Consider the following 18,889-nt stretch of genomic DNA (forward strand, 5'->3'; position numbering starts at 1 on the left):
AGCTGCCACCTTAATCATGGTCTACCACTACGATCAGATGCCAGCAAGATACAGGAACCGCCATTATGATCTCTGATCTGTGATCCACAATCATAATAATTGCACTGTGTACACACAAATGCAAAATCTCAAGGCACCACAAGAACTGATGCAAACCTGGCTCAGCTGGACTCAGCTGGGAAGAGAGGCTGAACACAGAGCAGAATTGGATTGATTTTCAGGAATAACGAATCGCATGCACTCATCTCATCCCTTCAACAGCAACTGTGAATGAGAAGTTTAGATCTTCTAGATTGAATTTACCTCAAATTGGAAAATGAAAAGAAAAACAGCCATATGCTGGGGTTAACCCCTTTTCTGCTCCACACAAAAAAGCTGCTCAAGTGCCCAAAATTAAAGTTGTGAGCAGCAACAAGCTGATTTCAGACTTTATAAACCCCAGCAAAGTCACTTTACATACTATATTCTGTGTAAATAACGAGTGCTACCAATCACACAGCATCATCACAAAGCATGTGGCCCTACACACACAGATTTAGACTCTGTGTATGTTCAGTAGACACAGAGTTTAATAAGGGTTGCTCAAAGGCATCTTGAGGTTATAAGCATCAATCAATATGGCACTCAAGATTTAGATTGAATCTTGTCATCGGGGCATGAACAACACATCTGCACAGAACATTGTGCTTTTACTTTGAAGACGACTAGCTAAAGAGGAAGTGATTGTATGAATGTTGTTGCCATGACAAGATCAGCACCAGCGACTCCCATTAATGTCTCCGTCAGTCCAATATAGTGAAATAAAAGTAATCAAAATGTTTAGGAGGGTTAGAGTTGTGGTGAAAACTAAGTTCCACTCATGGTCCAAAAGTCCAAAAATTCAGTGAAATGAAAAGCAGGAGAAGTCAACTTAAAAGCAGCAGAGTTTTATTGTCGATAAGAAAACCCGAGAGCATTCAGTAGCGAGCCGGAGCCACACCAGAGAAAAACTCTGACTAACAGTGGTGTTGCTCTGCTTTATTTATCCTTAAGGGCCACGCCTGTTACTAATCTGACTGGTCTATCATTACATCTGTCATTTATGGTCTGACGTTGTGATCTAATCTTATTGGTTATTGGGGAGGGTCTAACATTGCGACCTTCCCCCTGGAAAGTCTCCAAGCACCGGGGTTACTTTGGTACGTTGGACTTGAGTTTACCCCTGGAAAGCCTCCAAACACCTGCGTTGCTTTTGCTTTGGATGGCCTTGGGGCTGGGACTCTCCCTCTATGTTGCCCTGCCTTGCCATGATATGTCTCTTTTTTCTTTAAACAGTTTTTCTTACTCTTTACACCATTATATTCTGTCCAAATTGTTTACTATTTTTTAAAAGATATTTGTCTCTGATTTGACACCATTATGTTTTCTTTTTGTCAGATTGCCTTTTTTAAAAAGATTATTATTTCTTTATACAAGTTACACATACACATCACACTCCTTGTAACACACTGAGTATATTGTTTGATTCGACATTGCTGTTGTAACTTGTTGTAATCATCAGTAAATTATGTTTCTCTTTAACTTCAACCAACATTAGATTATAGTGCAGATTAAAGGTATATAGTGACATTCATGTTGTGACATTGTATAGTGACCAGAAATTACACTGCATTAGGTAATATTGGCTGCAGGCTGCCAGTCACTGACCAATGCAGTAGTTTATCTGAGGACATAGAAGAAGACATGTTCAACTTGGTCTACAGACGGAAGGCACACTGCCCCGATTCAATTTAGATTAATACTGAATGTACCGCATTCTCCAAATTGCACCAAACTGGATACTGCACTTCATCTACAGATTTGTAGAATTAGTAGATAGATTGCTATTACTTTCATACATTATTTTATAAAATGACAGGAATGTGTTATATTAAAGTCAAAGGTTAATAACATCACACTTCACATATTTTACTGTGAACAAAGCTCTTCATACACTGACAACAAACAAGACGCACAAATGATGGGATTAAGATATGGGCGTGTTTTAGTGTCACATGGTGTTCCTGAACTTCCATGGATGAGCACCAATGCTGGAACATGACCAGAGGTGGAAAGTAACGAAGTACAAAAACTTTGTTTCTGTATTTAAGTATATTTTTTATGTATCTGTACTTTACTTGAGTATTTATTTTCCTGTCGACTTTTTACTTTTACTCCCTACATGTGAACACAAATATCTGTACTTTCTACTCCTTACATTCTCAAAACTGGCTTGTTACTTGGTTCAACCTCCACAGAAGATGACACGTCGTAAAAGACGTAACAACACAGAGAGGGAAAGTCAACCGCGGAGAGAAGGCGTCAAGTGAGTGAAGATTACTGTGTAGTTTGTGATACAGAGAAAAATACCAGCACCGACATGGATGAAGAAGGTGAACAGGGAAACATTGCAGATGAAGATGGAACAGAACACATTTTTGCTGATTCTTCTGAATTTCATACGTTCAGCTTTGTAAATCTAGTAGAAAACTTACAGGGTCAATTGTCCAGTTTGTAACAGGTAAATAAACACACCTTGATGAGTTGACGTTGAGACTGAGTACCCACGGTTCTTTCGTGGCTTTACTTTTCTTCAGGAGAAACCAAACCAAGCTTCTTTGAATTCCCAACCCCAGTTTCTGAACCTTAGTTTCCTGATACATGGACAACCTCACAATGGAGGCACATCGTTTACTACAGCGACATGACACAGTGATGAAATGGTGTGTGGAGTGCAGTGTGAGATATATGATTTCACTTTCATGATACAGTTAAATACAAACAACCGAACACATTGAATACAAACAGATGGTTCTGCAAGATTGTGATGACCTCAAACCCTTTGATTCACTGGTGTGATGACTCTCTCCGAGCAGGCCTCCCCCCTGCAGGAGTTTGGTCATCAGGGAGAGTCAGCTCATTTGGGGCCTCATTTATAAAACAGTGCGTCGCAAAAAATATCGACGCAAAAAAAGATTCAGATTTGTAAAACCGTTTGCACACACACCTTAATTTATAAATCACATTGAATCTGCCTCAAATTGTGTCCTCTAGACGCCCACATTTAACCATTTAATACATTTAATCAATGTAAAGCACCTCATGAATATTAAATGATCCTGCTGACCAATGGGTTTTCTACACTGAATCAAGCGATGAGAAGAAGAAGAAGAGCAACTCTCTGACACTGACATCGAGGTGTTTGTTAGTGAGGTGAAGAGAGACAGATGTTTATAGCCACAGCAGTGATGTCACTTAAAGAGAAAATACACTGTTACTCGGATAATAGTGAGTGAGAATTAGTACGATAGAAAGAACAGAGCCTTGGAGAAAAAAATGTAATTCAAAGGTGGAGGCAAAACATCATCGCTTCACACTGGCAGAATGTGAACTTGTATCATCTGTAAGTATTTTAATTTTACTGCAGGATCATTAAATTCAGAGACAGTTTTTGATTTCCCCAATCTATAAAGTTAAACTGAATTATATTTTTTAAATGATTAAAAGAGGATCTATATAGAAAGCTAAATAGAATACAGTGTTAATCATATCATGGCATTACATTTAAGTGAGCTGATGCTTATTCAAAGCAGCTCACAATAAGTACATTCAGCCATGAGGCTAAAAACCCAGAACAGCAAGAATCAAGTACAATTTGTCTTCAAAATAACACACACCACAAGAGCTACACGCAATATATAAGATGTGAGTGTAATAAATATATACCACACACATACCTGTCAGCTAATAAACCAGAGTGGTGAGTGTTTGTGTTTCTACTGGTTCGGTTCTGTCGGTTTGATCTGTGTAATAATGGACCCAATTCAGAATAAAGATCCAAGATCACAGATCTATAGAATCTATATCAGGTGATCATCATCAGACAAAACATGTTTCCTTCCTTCAAATGTGATTTATGTTTGCTCTTATTTGCTGTGTTGTTATTTTGGTTCTTCTTCAGGAGGAACTTTACACTCAATTAAATGTTTTTCTTAGTTTTTGTTCTTGTGGCCTTCTTATGATAAAACAGGATATTTTTCCATTAATACACATTTTAGGTTTGACTGTATGTAGCTCTGACTTAAAGGTTCAGTGTGTAGAATTTTGTGATATCTAGTGTTGAAATTGCATGTTGCAGCTGAACAATCCTCTCCTCATCATCCACTTCCAAACATGAAAAAGAACCTGTGGTAACCTTTAGTTGTCTGCCTCCGTAGAGAGGGTCCCATCGATGTAAATATAAATTATTTAAATATAAAGGATCTTTTCTGGGGTAAAGAAAACTAAAATTTATACAATTTAGATGAAACGAACTAGTGAAAACATCATGAGGATTATTCTACATTACATTTCTGCCAATAAATCCCTTTCATCTAAATCTTACACACTGGACCTTTAAGCACTGACGTAACCTGATGTGATGCATGCTGGTTCCTAACACAATGCATGCTGGTTAGAAATTTTGCCTGACTTCAACTAGCGCTGCAAAACGTCACTGTGTTACGTGACCTTAAAACATCAGACTGTGCAGTTGCTCTCCTCCAGCTGCAGCCCCTCAAGGCCATCTCTATGAAGACACAACTCTGCTGTGATTGGCTGAAGGCTTCACTGATACACTGTGACGCGATGTGTCTTGTGTTTTTATTCTAAGAATTCATTTGCATTTTCAGCTATATATATATATATATATATATATATATATATATATATATGTATGTATATGTATTTGATCATGTGAAGCTATGTATCCATTGGCAGAGTATATCTTTGATTGTCTTAGTTTGTTGTTATTTCATGTGTGCCTTATTTTATATTTCTAATGTGGGGATTCATTGTTAATTTCTCTCCAAAGAGGATGTGATGAATTTCATCTCCTTCTTTGATGTCGTGCCTTGACATTATTGGGAGCATGATTACCAAAATCTGCACCTATATGATAGTAAGTGGTAAAAAAAAAGTCACATTCCTGTTGGAGCAAGCCTCCTGCTGTTATGATCACAAGCTTTTAGTGCAGATGCTTGTTTTAGTACCAAGATAAATAATTTACTCGTAGGTTATTTTCTGTCCTCTGCAGTGCAGACAGGGCTGCTGATAGGGTTCTTTGTGTCCCGTGTGACCAAGTAAGAGGGAGTGGAAAGCCTTATTATCTCAACAACCAAATACTTTTTAAAGCAATCCAGAACCAGCTCTGCTTGATTGAGAACATACTGCTACTGCTTCTTCTGGGCATCACCAAGCTCTATCATGAGCAGTGTAGTCCAGAACCCCTACATCGGCCGCAGCACCAGGGTGAGTAGCTACTGACTGATTCATTGGTAGTGGGATGGAAGGATTGATGTTGCATGGATATGCTTCCCTTAGTTGGAGTTCTATAGAGGGACGATCATGGTGACCCAAGATGATTTTCCTGTCTTTTTCTCTTGTTCTTTTCTTTATTGAGACAACACTGTTCTTGCATTTAATAAGTAAAGGAAGCTAGAAGATGTGTTCCATCATAATAATGGAAGTCCCTTTGGATAAAAGCGTCAGCTGAATGACATATAATGTGACGTAATCAAGGTGCAGAAAGAGACTCTTAAATTATTGACTGGCTAGGGATTTCCTGGCGTAGGTATTAAATGAGGTTAGATGGCGAGAAGAGACATTGTACTATTGATGTGGATTTGTGGATACATCATAAATGTTAGTATACAGCTGTAGTTATAACATTTAATGTTCTTGACTTGTACTTGTTCGTGACTAGTGACTCATAACACATCTCTGGCTTCATCTGTGAGACCAGCACATTAAATATTAAGGCAGTATTTCTCTCACTTTATCAAGCACCTTATCCTCGTTTTCATAGCAACAGGAAGACTGGGTGTCAGTCAGAGCTCAGGGTGTCAAGAGTCTATGTAATGATGGACTAAATGTTACACTACTGTTTTTCAACTGATAATTACATAGCAACCTCAGATCTGTTTTATATTCCAGCTGTAACCCAATCACACATTCGATTACTTTCTGTACAACAGGCCTTCTTCAACATATCCCTGGGCAAGTGGGGAAAATCCCAAGCTTATTTACTTAACTTATTGTGTGTTTGATTTTAATAACAATGATTTCCGGGGTTGTATCATCTAAATTATCAATAATGTCATTCCACTTTTGTGAAAATTGTGATATATTAAACATCAGAACAATACTGGCATGATTATTAAATTATTCGTCACTGTGGCTGATTCATTATAGAAAAAGTTGTAGGGATAAAGGCAGACAAATCTCCTGAATGATCATCTAAATGATTAAAATAGATTGATAAATTATTTTTTGCAGCTAGCAGCTAGAGAGGAGGACAAGAGTATCACACAGTCCAGTGCAGCTGAGGTGGTGGGTAGACTACAAAGTAACCTGGGTCTGATTTGCAGGTTAAGGTTATTCACTTCAGTTTCCCTGCACTGGTTTCTTCAGATTGTAATAGGAGACCATACAAAACCATGTTGTCGTAGTGATTAGCTCAGACCATATAGAACTCAATTGTATTACGACTTACTGAGCAGGTGTAGCTATAAATATGTATTTTATTCCTATTGTTCTTACTATTTTAGAGTATAGTTTGATTTCTAATCTCAAACTAATTCTTTTAAATTTAACAACCAACTACAGAACACGTCTAATTATATCTCTGTCTGATGAGTTCAGACCTTTGGCACTGTATAAATATATTATTCTTATTCTTTATATTTGGGTTGAAGGTCACTGCTGAATCTGAATCGGTGTTGTCATGATTAAATGGAGGTGAGGCTGTGTGATGTAAAGAAAAAGTAAGGATAGACAGGAAAGGGAGAACTGATCTCTACCACACTGTCATAATGGATTTCTAGTAAAGAGTAATGAAAGTATACAGAGACATGTATATCCTACTTCAAGAAACAATTAATATGAATGAGCTGCGGAGCAGTTATACTGGTTATGTAGTTATTCTATTCAAAATATGAGCTGAGAGCATGTACACCAAAAAAAATCAATGAGGATCAAACTTATGTGGCAATATATATTAAAGGGCCAATGACCAAAAGGAAGTTGCTAGCATTGCTATACGGGAGGATTCCAACCTGCAACGCTAGTCTGTTAAATCATCCATAAAGCTTTAACATTCTTGGCAGGCAGGAAGGATTCAGCATAAACTTGTAAAATACCATGTCACACAATGTGTGAGTCATTCTTTTATACCTGCAATTAAACTGTATGGAGACTTTGAATAATTTCTTAAACCCAATAAAATCACAGGATTTAAAAAAAGAAATAATTATAAAAATAATAGTTTAAGAACATTTAAAAATGTCTGACAGAATTTTACAATCTCTCAGCTGTTTGTGCAAGTACATAATAATACATAGTAAAACTATGGAATGTAAAATGTGTTAAAGTTGCACAGAACCAAATGTTAATAGATAAATATTTATAAAGAACCTAATTTTGATCATGGCAACACATCAGATACTCCAGGTTTGAGAGGAATGGTTAGGGTTTTGTGATCTAGGCTATTCAAACCCACATTTATCTCTTTCCCAGTGCCAGCCGATGAGTTGGCCTTCTGTTTTTTGTCACGTTTGACATCACAAACAGTGGAAAACAGACTGAGCAAACAGCTTAAAGCAACATGGAGGTCAATGACTATAAGACACAAATTCAATACATTCAAATAGTAATAATATTTACATTTTTGACTTCTCATACACTCAAAATATCAGGTGGTGCAACCATGCGAGCAAAAATGAGTGACTTTGATGACAATAAGTTCCCAAAGCACTTCTTGTTTTGGCTGCACTCTGGATATTCATTGTTTACATCTGAGGTTGTGACATTTACTCTGCAACATTGTAACCAAGGCATTGTATATAGTCAGAGATGAAAGTTATTCTTGTTTGCAAAAGACATGTGCTTGTGATGATAACCAGTTTAACAGTATGTTAAAATTAACGTAATTTCTGATTTTGTGATCCCTGAAATCCCTTGTTATGCATATTGCATAAATTCATTGTGCTTTTTGATGTGTTTGTGTTATTAATTGTGGCTACATTGGTACTGTCTGGTCCTGAAGCTGTTTTCCTTGGTCGCTAGTAGTTTGTTGAATATTTGTTGGCCAAATTTAATTAATAACAATATCTATATCGATTGTCGTGTGAAACAAAAATTATATAATTTATCAAAAGTTTTTATCTTATTTTCTAAATATCTGTATGAACTTGATAGAAAGTGCAGAGGCTAATTCTACCATCTAAGTAGAAATGTGTGTAATTAGAAATAAGTTGCCATAGTCAGTGTGTGGAGCAACTACAATGAAATAACTAATGTTATTTAAAGCTCTTAGATCATTCATTACATTTATAAACTCTTAACAAATATATTAATAAACATTAGAAAAAACTTTTACCAAATTCCGACCCCACTATCAAGTAAAGACAATTGAGCACAACATAGGGAGTGGAATAAAAATGATCTGGCTACAAGGAAAGCATATCTTGTGGTCCTGTGTTTTTAGTGAATATATTTCCTCCTTTTCCACCTTTGAATTTAATGTGTTTAAAATAATACCTTGCCAGTTGAATGCAATACCCTTAATTATTGTAAATATAAAACACAACTGCAAAATAACAATGGGTTAGGCAGTGTGGACAATCAAAGGCATACTTGCCAAACATTTCAAATAAAATAAACTGTTAAAAATTAAACATATCTGTTACACCTGGCATTATTTGGTGGTGAAGCTAAGAATACTGTTAACTAACTTAACTGTGCCCAACTAATCAGTTCAATCTAAGTAGTTCAGGCAACTTATATTTCTTAGTTGACTCAGCTATGTATGTCTAGCCCCTGCAAAAATACATAAGCAACCCCAGACAGCCAACAAGGGCCGTCCATCTCCTACCGTGTCACAAGAAACTTCCATTTTTGAACAGGAGTTCCCAAGGTAAGACGAAACTTTTACCCTGCTTGAATTCATCAAAATCCTTGTTAAATTAAGATGACACAGTACATGCACTAACTGACACCTTTAACAGCATCAAAACCTAGTGTTAGTCCATCTATTGAAAGAGGTGTCAGTTTGATATTGATGCCGGGTCCGAAATTTGTGTTTTGATATTTGGTATTTTATGTTTGGATCGGCATTTACAGTAAGTAGTTTTAAACTCAAAAAAGTTTACACCAAGAGAAATAAGTCTGTTATAGCTGATGCATTTGTGCCAACTGTCCACTGTTCCAAAACATACACACATGCAGAGGTGTAAAGTAACGCAGTACAAATACTTCATTACTGTGCTTAAGTAGATTTTTCAGGTATCTGTACTTTACTTGAGTATTTATTTTCCTGATGACTTTTTACTTTTACTCCCTACATTTGAACACAAATATCTGTACTTTCTACTCCTTACGTTCTCAAAACTGGATGTCTTTACACTTTTACGCACAGAGCACCTCTCGCTCACTCGCTTGCCCCCTGCCTCGGGTGACGTGCAGGTCCTGGCAGTGTGCCTTTGGGGGGGTAGCACGAGACTCTTAGCGTCCTGAGGTTGGTCGGGCTGCCGTGGTCAACTGAGGTCGAGCAACCGAGGTCAAGGCAAGCACATTCCCCATCCATTTATTCACTGTAAAAAATGATCCAGGTGCTCGTGTGGGACCTCAGTTCAGTTCAGTCTTTATTATTCTGTCTGAAATTTGGCAGCAAAATTAAACTGTGTCCAGTGATTTTTTTTCTCTGTACCAGCTCTGTGCAGGTTGGTAACAAAAAGGGAAAATATCCTGTTTGCCTCCAAATTTTCATTTTGCCGAGCTATCAAAAGAGGCATTGTGCCTCATTGAAGTTAAAAATTAATTTTGTATTCAAGTACATTTAAGAGCCTGTACTTTCTTACTTTTACATGAGTAAAGGAGTTCAATCAGTACTTCTACTTTTTTTACACAAGTATTTGTACTTTTACTTAAGCAAAAAATGTGAGTACTTTTTCCACCTCTGCACACATGGTAATTATACAAAAATGATTTTACTAAATTTGTGAGACGTATTCCAATGTTGAAATGACCATATCTCAATTCTCTCCACTTGTCAAACTAGCAAACTAGAAGCAGTATAAACACAGAACTTATTCTTCAGAGATCGATGAAAGTTTCTGATATTTAGGTAAACTCATTTGGTGTTATGCTGCCTTTGTTGTCATTGTCTTTCCTCACATAGGTTAGTAAATGAAGTTTCATATAGTGACAGTATATGCTTAATTACTGAATACACCTTTATGTTCTTTAAGCTTCCAGTTCTGAAGAGGAGGCTACAAAAGGAGTGGACATTGACCTTCTCATTGTTGCAGAGGAAGGAGGACGCAAGCAAGAGTTTGTGGCAAAAGACATTGTCAAAGATGCCGTTGGGCATTGGCAGTTGCAATTGTTCAGCCAAAGTTCATGGACTCCAAAACAAGATGCTTCAAGGCAAAGTGTAGTGGCAAGTTGGCCGATTCATCATTGTTTCTCAAACTACACGACACTCAATCTAACACACCAAAAAGGCTACCATGTCCACATACACATTGCAGTGTTTGAACATGCAACACAAGGCCTGTGATATAAATAAATGTAAAAGTCACAGAAAAAACATAATGCAGATGTTCTAAAATGTCCTTGTATAGAATAGTGTAGTACATCATATGTTCAGAGATAAGTTGCTGCTTAAAAGTTTGTGCATTTAACTTTAGCACTTCAGGTTTAGCACTTTTTATATGTCACCATTTCTGCCTTTATACCTCCAAGATGTTCTTGTATTGTTAAAGCACAGTATAAAGGCTATTTTGCATATACTGTAGTTTTATGAGATAAATGTTAATAGCTAGAGAAATGTGTTGCAACATGAAATATGTGTCAGTTGTCATAATATTCAGCCATGCACAGTTTTGAAATGAAATAAAATAGCATTCTGAATGTTCACAGTTTTTTTAATTAACTTAACTTTGTAATTAGGGTGAACTATTCCTGAAAAAGTAACCTGGCTGCCTTAAAAAGATAAGTTTATTCAACAAGGTGTTTAGTTCATGTTTGTATAACTCAAGATATTAATAAAGGTTTGTTGGTTTTATTAATCATTCTATGTTGTCTCAACTAGGATTAAGGTTTGTGCAACTTTAAATCAATCAATCAATCAATCAATCAATCAATCAATCAATCAAATTTTATTTGTATAGCCCATATTCACCAATCACAATTTGTCCCATAGGGCTTTAACAAGGTGTTTCAGGTGTTTCCATTCCAAGAGTCCATTCTAGGGCAAAAAAAAAAAGATTCATACAATTTAGATGAACACTGGTGAAGACATCACTAGGATTATTTTATATTCAATTTCTGCCAATCCCTTTCACCTAAATCTTACACTCTGAACCTTTAATTCATGTGTGTTGGAATTATACCAGGGAGCTAATTTACATGCTTCTTTTTTAGAGGCGCTATGGAGTTTAATGTTAGTCGTAATGAGTTTACAGAGCTATCAACAAAATGGTCAATTTCAGTGGAGCTTGGGTTTTTAAAGAATGTTTTGGTTACGTCACTGGATAGTACAGGGTTAAATGTAATTGGAATTATTTCCTTAAATTTAGCTACATCACTATCAGGTAGACATCTAGAAAATGAATTTTTCATTAATGGCATGTAATCTGATCATGAGAAATCAAAGGGTATTAAGTTATGGTCTTATAGAATCAGATTATGTGGAAGTACTATTAGATGTTCAATTTTGACACTGCATGATATTACAAGATCAAGTGTGTGGTTACAACAATGAGTAGGTTGTTGTACACACTGACTGAAACCAATTAAGTCTAATATTGAAATGAATGCAACACTAAGGCATCAATATTATTGTCTACATGAATATTAAAGTCACGGACAATAATAACTTTATCTGGTTTTAGGACTAGGCTTGATAAAAACTCAGGGAATTCCATTAAAAATTCCGAATGGAGCTGTAAACTACAGCAAATATGATTGGCTGTTGTGATTTCATGGATGGTGTGGAAGACTAAGAACAAGACTTTCAAATTAGTTGTAGCTTGTTAACTAGTTTTGGGTTTAGGATTAATTAATAGACTGGAGTTAAAAAAAGCAGCAACTCCACCTCCTCTGCCAGAGTCTCTGGGAATATGTGTATTTATATGACTGGGAGGAGTAGATTCATCAAGGCTGACATATTCATTAGGATGCAGCCAGGTCTCAGTGAGGGACAATAAATCAATATTGTGATCAGAGACTATTTCATTTACTAAAATAGCCTTTGATGATAGTGAACTCATGTTTAAGAGTCCACATTTAATTGTTTTTGTGTGTTGTGTTGTTGCTGAGGTTGTGTTTTTCTTCGTTTTTTGTGTGGAATACTCTCTGTTAGTGTTTAATTTAAATAACTGAATGGGACAGGGGACAGACACAATCTCTATGAGGTTGTGGTTGTGGTAGTCTGACTGATACGGAGGGAGCGCAGAGAAGTGTGTAGGACTGCAGCTCTGCTTCCTGGTCCCAACTCTGGGTTGTCATTTTATAGACTGAGTTATGTTCCTAGATAAGAGAGCTGCTCCATCCTAAGTGGGATGAATGCCGTCTCTCCTAACAAGACCAGGTTCCCTACAAAAAGTTTGCCAATTATCTACAAAGCCCACACCGTTTGCAGGACACCACCTCGACAGCCAGGGATTGAATGACGGCTAAACATGTCATTGCTGGTTGTATTAAGAAGAGGTCCAGAGAAAACTACAGTCCAACATCGTTTTTGTAAAAGCACACACCGACTCAACATTAACTTTGTTGACCTCCGACATACGAAGCCGGGAGTCGTTGCTGCCAACGTGAATAACGATCTTACTATATTTACGTTAAGATTTAGCCAGCAGCTTCAGTTTGGACCCGATGTCGCCTGCTCAGGCCCCTGACATGCATTTGACTATGGCCTCTGGTGTTGCTAACCTCATGTTTCTCAAGTTGCAGATGACCAGAGTTTGCTTCTCAACGGTTGCGTGGAGAAAATCTGTTTGAAACGTGAACGGGTGTGTCCTTGAACCAGCTTGTTCTTTTTTACAGTGTACATATATGTATACAGTCATATATACAGTCTATGCCTCAGACACATAGATATAGACTGTTTATACTGTATATACAGTTTATACAGTCTATGCCCCAGACACATAGATATAGACTGTTTATACTGTATATACAGTTTATACAGTCCATGCCTCAGATACATATATGTACACTGTAAAAAAGAAAAAGCTGGTTCAAGGACACACCAGTTTCTGAGGTGGCGCAGGAGTCACAGGAGTTGTTAATAGTGGCAAAAAGCCTTTGTTGCCTCCACGATGCGAAATACATATCGTGATTAGAAATCACCTCTAAGCATAGACACGCTGCGACACAAGAAGCAAAGATCTTATTTGCCCTCTCGCTCTCACAGATTGTAAGTGAATGGGAGGCTCAGGTTCACCACTGAAACATTTGCGTATGTATAACTGAGTACTTAGTGTGTAAATATAGAAGGGGAATACATACAAAAATAAATGTCTAGTTTTCTGAGAAACATGAATTTATTAATCAACCCTAGGATTATGTGAGTATCAAGTCATTATCACATGCATGTGTGCATGTTCAGCTTATCATCCGCACACATACATCAGTCACCTATAAATTACTCAGTGTTTGTAGTTCAATAATTCATAGCAGAGAGCATCAGACAGCTATGATTATGTTTCAAGCCATGATGCAAGTGGCAGTTAGATGGGTCGAAAAGAGCACTGTCTTGATTATTGGACTGAGAGCAATTCAATTCAATTCAATTGTATTTGAATAGCGCCAAATCATAATAAACATTATCTCAAGGCACTTTACAGAAAGTCGGGACCTTAATATCTTATTTAATATAGAGAAACCCAACAGTTCCCACAATTAACAGCACTTTGGCAACTGTGGAGGAAAAACTCCCTCATTAACAGAGAATAGTAGTTGTTTTCCTGCAGTTCTGGAGTCAGAGATACATGCAATGAGAGAGAGAAAGAGAAAGAGGGACTATGGGAGAGAAAAGTAGTTATTGACATGCATTCAAATAAATAAATGAAAGGGGAGGGGGGGCAGAGAGAAGGGGAGAAGCCCCCAGTGCATGATGGGAGTTCCCCCAGCAGGAGGGATGGTTCAGGACTCACCTGATCCAGAACTAACTATAGGCTTTATCAAACAGGAACGTTTTAAGTTTAACCTTAATTGCAGAGATGGTTCCACAGGAGAGGAGCCTGGTAGCTGAACAGCGTGCTTACAGTATAGGCATTGGTTCTGTGACACTAGATTTTGTTTTGTCATAACCTTGTAGATGCCCAAGCCTGGGGGCAGTGGAGCGGTGCCACCTGGGAGTCGAGACAGCAGCGGGATTTGTCGAAGCAGTAGCATCAGCAGTGGAAGTGGCGTGTCTGGAGGCAAGATACTGTCTTTATCATCCATGAGTGATAGCATGCACAGTGGCCTGAGCTGTTTCTTGTCAGAGCAAGCACTGGAGCAGGAGGAAAGGCAGCAGCGCAGTCACCACCTAGCTGAGTTTCAGCGGCTAAAAGAGGTGCGTGCAGCTGCCCAGCTCAAAAACCTGGAGGATTTCCTCAGGATGAACCATGTGTCACTCAGAGACAGCATATCTTATTCTACGGGCATGATTTACAGGTAAACCACACAAACATGCACGCACATGCTCATACATACAGAGGAAACCACAGTTTAGTGATGATATCATTATCACTGTTACTGTTATTGCTGATCCGAAACATTTCATCTGCAGCTAAACTTTAACAGTAGGTTAACATATCACATGAAAAGTTGCTCCATGCAGTGAGGTGGGTGCTACCAGACAAGGGGCCTCCATGATTGGCCTACATGCAATTATAGAAAATGTGTTCAACATTTACAGAGGCAACATATAAAGCAACAGCAGCCCCAAAGCACAACAGCTGACCTGTTCACCGGCTTTAGGCCCCCACAACAGTTTTAAGATAAGATAAGATTAGATGGGTCTGCAGTGCAACCATGAGGCCAGAAATCTGGGTGTAGTCTTTGACTGGGACCTGAACTTCTCAAAACATTTCAGCAATATCATTAACTAACAATTACAAGTTATCAGATAGTGGTCGAATCAGATCTTATCTTATCTTTCTGTTTTGTGTGTGTGTGTGTGTAATTTGTTTTTATACATGAAGCACTTTGTAAACTTGTTTTTGAAAAGTGCTACATAAATAAAGTTTATCATTGTTATTATAAAATAAATATAAACGATAAATATATTAGTCCCACTATGGAGAAGCAGCAAAAAGGGAATATTGAAATACAAACCCAGTAAAGGTTATAAAGTAAAAAATACATCATAAACCCAAGGAATTATAAAATATTGAAACATACAATGTAAACTAAATATAAAACAGTACAATAGTATTGCACACATATGATATTGAAATTGCATGGATAGACATTGATTATTGCAAAGTTAAATCAATATACCTGAGTGAGATAGATTTGGTGTGTGTGGTTCCTGGGAGGAGAGCTGGTTAGTCTAAGGGCAGCAGGAAGGAACAACCTGTGATACCTCTCCTCAGACACTTTGGGTGAATCAGTGTGTTACTGCAGGAGCTGCACTGTGCTGTGATGGTGTTCTGTAGGAAGTGGGGCTGGTTGTCCATCGGAGGTGATCGCTTGTCCTTCTTTTCTGTCCTACCACCTCCACTGGGTCAAGGGGGCATGCCAGTGTCAAGCTAGACATCCTAATAAGTCAAAGAAGATGGCTGATGCCACCACAGAGTCGTAAAAGGTCTTCAGGAGCACCCCCTGCACTCCAAAAGACCTCCATCAGTTCTTTAGTTTTCTCTGTGTTGATCTGGAAGCAGTTCCAGTGGCACCAGTTTACTGAGTCCTGCGTCACATCTCTGTACTCACACTGTCTCCCTCATTTTTGACAAAGCGCAACAAGTAAAAGATCATATGTTGCCATACTTCCATTATATCAGAATCAATGACAATTATAAGGAAACGCCAAGTTCGTGATCTTTATTTCTTTTAGTTTATTCAAACCAGAAGTCCTCTAGACAAAACTGCCATGTCGTAAGACTCCTGATGTTAATGCCTGGGCCACACTGGATGTGTGTCTGGCACGTGTGAGGCTCGCTGCACTACTAGAGAGTCGGGGCCACGGCTATTTTCTTCACATACTGCACAAAGTTCACAGCAATATAGACAATGAAAATCTTCACCACAGTTTTAATGTCTATCCGTGCAATATGCCATAAACATACAAATGTGCAACTTTACCTGTACCTTCTTCAAAGTTAAAGCACTTTCAGGTTTCTGTTGATCCATTAATTTAATTACAAAGATTTGTATTGTTATTGCAGGACCTGAAGATGCACAGCTTTACACTGTAGAGTCATGGCATTTAGTTAAGCACAGAGGCCTAACTTTTATTCAAGGAAATACAGTAGTTATACCAGAAACCTCACATTGTAGCCCTGCAGCAGACATGCTCCCTGTGTAAACAACAGGCGTGAGGGGGAAGCAGCATATCCTCTGCACACGCATCCAGTATGGGCCGGGAAAAAGACACCGCTGGGGCTTAGACAATTTGTTTAAGCAACAGGCAGACCATGTCTGAATTAAAATTCAAAAAGGTCCAGTCGAGGTAATTTCCTCAAAGAATGCAAAGTGCTGGATTTTATATTACTGCAATAAAAAGGTTAGTTTTAGTTCCCTTTTCTTCTTTTTTGTTAAGTCCATGTCACATTTCAACAGTCTCAACCTATGTGATAATCAAAAATATCAACACACGTTAACAACTGAACAATTCTGTATCTTACAAAGAACCTATGCTGTTTTTTTGTTTTTTTTAAATCTGCAGTGGACCTATTCAGTGAGACTTGTTCCCTGCCAAGCAGCCCCCTGCACTGGGCTGTTTCCTGAGACACTAGGGAATTAAACAGCCATCGTTACTTTAATTAATCATGTGAAACTATAATGTTCACTGTGAACAAGGGTTGTGTGTTTGCAAAGACTATGGAGGAGACAGGTTCTTTAATTTAATCTAACTACATTTAGCCGAGCTGCTTAGTAGGAGACAGCGGCAAGAGCAATAGAGCCCTTTACTGTGAAAACCAACAGCAGAAATTCTAATATGCCTGCCACTGCCCATGACTAATATTAAGAGTAGAATATATTGATAATGTGATATATAATCTTCAATTATCTGTTGCACGGCTCACTGACCTGTTAATTTTTTCCGTCTGCAGAAGTCTGGGCAAATCTGGGTTGAGGGTGTCCTGTCTTGGATTAGGTAAGAGTGACATATACATTCAAGTGCATCGACAAAGTAATTTTAAATGCTCTTCAGTCTGCAAGTCAACACCTTTGAGCTATCATGTGTCGATTTAACAAAGCGGTTTCGAGACATCTAAAGACCGTGAAAACACAAAAAGGCACTTTCCAAGTGTAAAGTCTTTGCTAAAATGGGACCATGCAAACCTAAAACCCAAATACAAAAGTAGAACTGACAATAAAAAACATTCTCTCTAATTAATCCACATATCTATCCTGGGTGTTTGTTTTGACCTGCTACTCTCATACACCCTGGTCAGTCTCACTGCTCTTGTACACCCCGGAAGGATGAGGACAGAGGAGAGGGAGGCTGCTCTAGCAGTGTAAAGAGACAGCAAGGAGGGTCGTCTCAGTTGAGTGGTCTGCCTTGAAACCGGAGGAGTGAGGATCTAGAAGGTTGTTCAGGTGAAGATAGGAGCACTGGTCTGTCTCTCTGTTCTCATTTCATTACATTACATTTCATTTCATTTAGATGATGCTTTTATTCAAAGCGACTTACAATAAGTGCATCAACCATGAGGGAACAAACCCAGAACAACAAGAATCTAGTAAGTACAATTTACTTTTGAAAAAGAGCCAAACTACAAAGTGTTACATGTAGGAGCAACTAAACTGAATATTTAAAATTGTATTTATTTTTAAATATAAACACCACAGTTGACAGTGGTTTATTAGACATCATCGTCTGAGTAGTCAGAACAGTTGTGATTTTGTTGAGTGGTTAGGTGTCCCTGACAGTGAGGGAGCAGCAAGCCGACTGGCAGATACAGAGCGGAGTGGACGGGCTGGGGTGTGAGGTTTAACCATATCCTGGATGTAGACTGGGCCCGATCCATTCACAGCACAGTAGGCAGAGACTAGTGTTTTGAAACGGATGCAGGCAGCCACTGGTAACCAGTGAAGGTACCGGAGGAGTGGAGAAGTGTGAGTGAAATTAGGTTGAAGACCAGTTGAGCTGCTGCATTCTGGATGAGCTGCAGAGGTCAGATAGAACTAGCAGGTGGAGCAGCCAGGATGGAGCTGCAGTAGTCTAGGCCTGAGATGACAAGAGCCTGGACCAGAACCTGTTCCACCTTCAGAGTGAGAAGGGGACGTATTCTCCTGTATCTGTATCTGAGATGTCAGTCAGACAGGCAGAAATTTGTGCTGCTACCTGTGTTTCAGACTGGGATTAGTTTGGTGTCATCTGCATAGCTGTGCTAGGAAAAGCCGAGAGAGTGGGTGTACAGAGAGAAGAGGAGAAGACCCAGGATGGAACCTTGAGGGACCCCAGTAGTGAGAGGACAAGGTTCTGACACAGATCATGTCCAAGTTAGGTAGGTAAGGTCATTGAGGTAGGATGAGAGCAGGAAGAGAGCAGAGCCTGAGACACCAACATCCTGAAGGAAGGAAATAAGGATTTGGAGGTTCACTATGTCAAATGCAGCAGAAAGGTCTAGAAGGATGAGGACAGAGAGAGAGGCTGCTCTAGCAGTGT

The 18,889-nt window shown here is 38.4% G+C and overlaps 1 protein-coding gene across 3 annotated transcripts in view; it reads left to right on the plus strand.

Annotated features, from left to right (window-relative positions):
• Nucleotides 1-4,789: 4,789 nt before the first annotated feature.
• The window catches only part of LOC109630607 (voltage-gated potassium channel subunit beta-2-like), a 32,411-nt gene continuing 18,311 nt past the window's right edge, over nt 4,790-18,889 (plus strand). Inside the window, exons 1-3 of one of the 3 annotated variants that reach the window (XM_069526715.1) lie at nt 4,790-5,307; nt 14,384-14,724; nt 17,328-17,371. In XM_069526715.1, coding sequence (XP_069382816.1) covers nt 5,263-5,307; nt 14,384-14,724; nt 17,328-17,371 — 430 coding nt within the window. In that variant the 5' untranslated portion in view covers nt 4,790-5,262. The remainder of the gene's footprint in view (nt 5,308-14,383; nt 14,725-17,327; nt 17,372-18,889) is intronic. The other 2 variants (XM_069526717.1, XM_069526716.1) reach the window with 2 other exon arrangements.

The sequence above is a fragment of the Paralichthys olivaceus genome, chromosome 6 (assembly GCF_024713975.1).
Source record: "Paralichthys olivaceus isolate ysfri-2021 chromosome 6, ASM2471397v2, whole genome shotgun sequence".
Taxonomy (NCBI): domain Eukaryota; kingdom Metazoa; phylum Chordata; class Actinopteri; order Pleuronectiformes; family Paralichthyidae; genus Paralichthys; species Paralichthys olivaceus.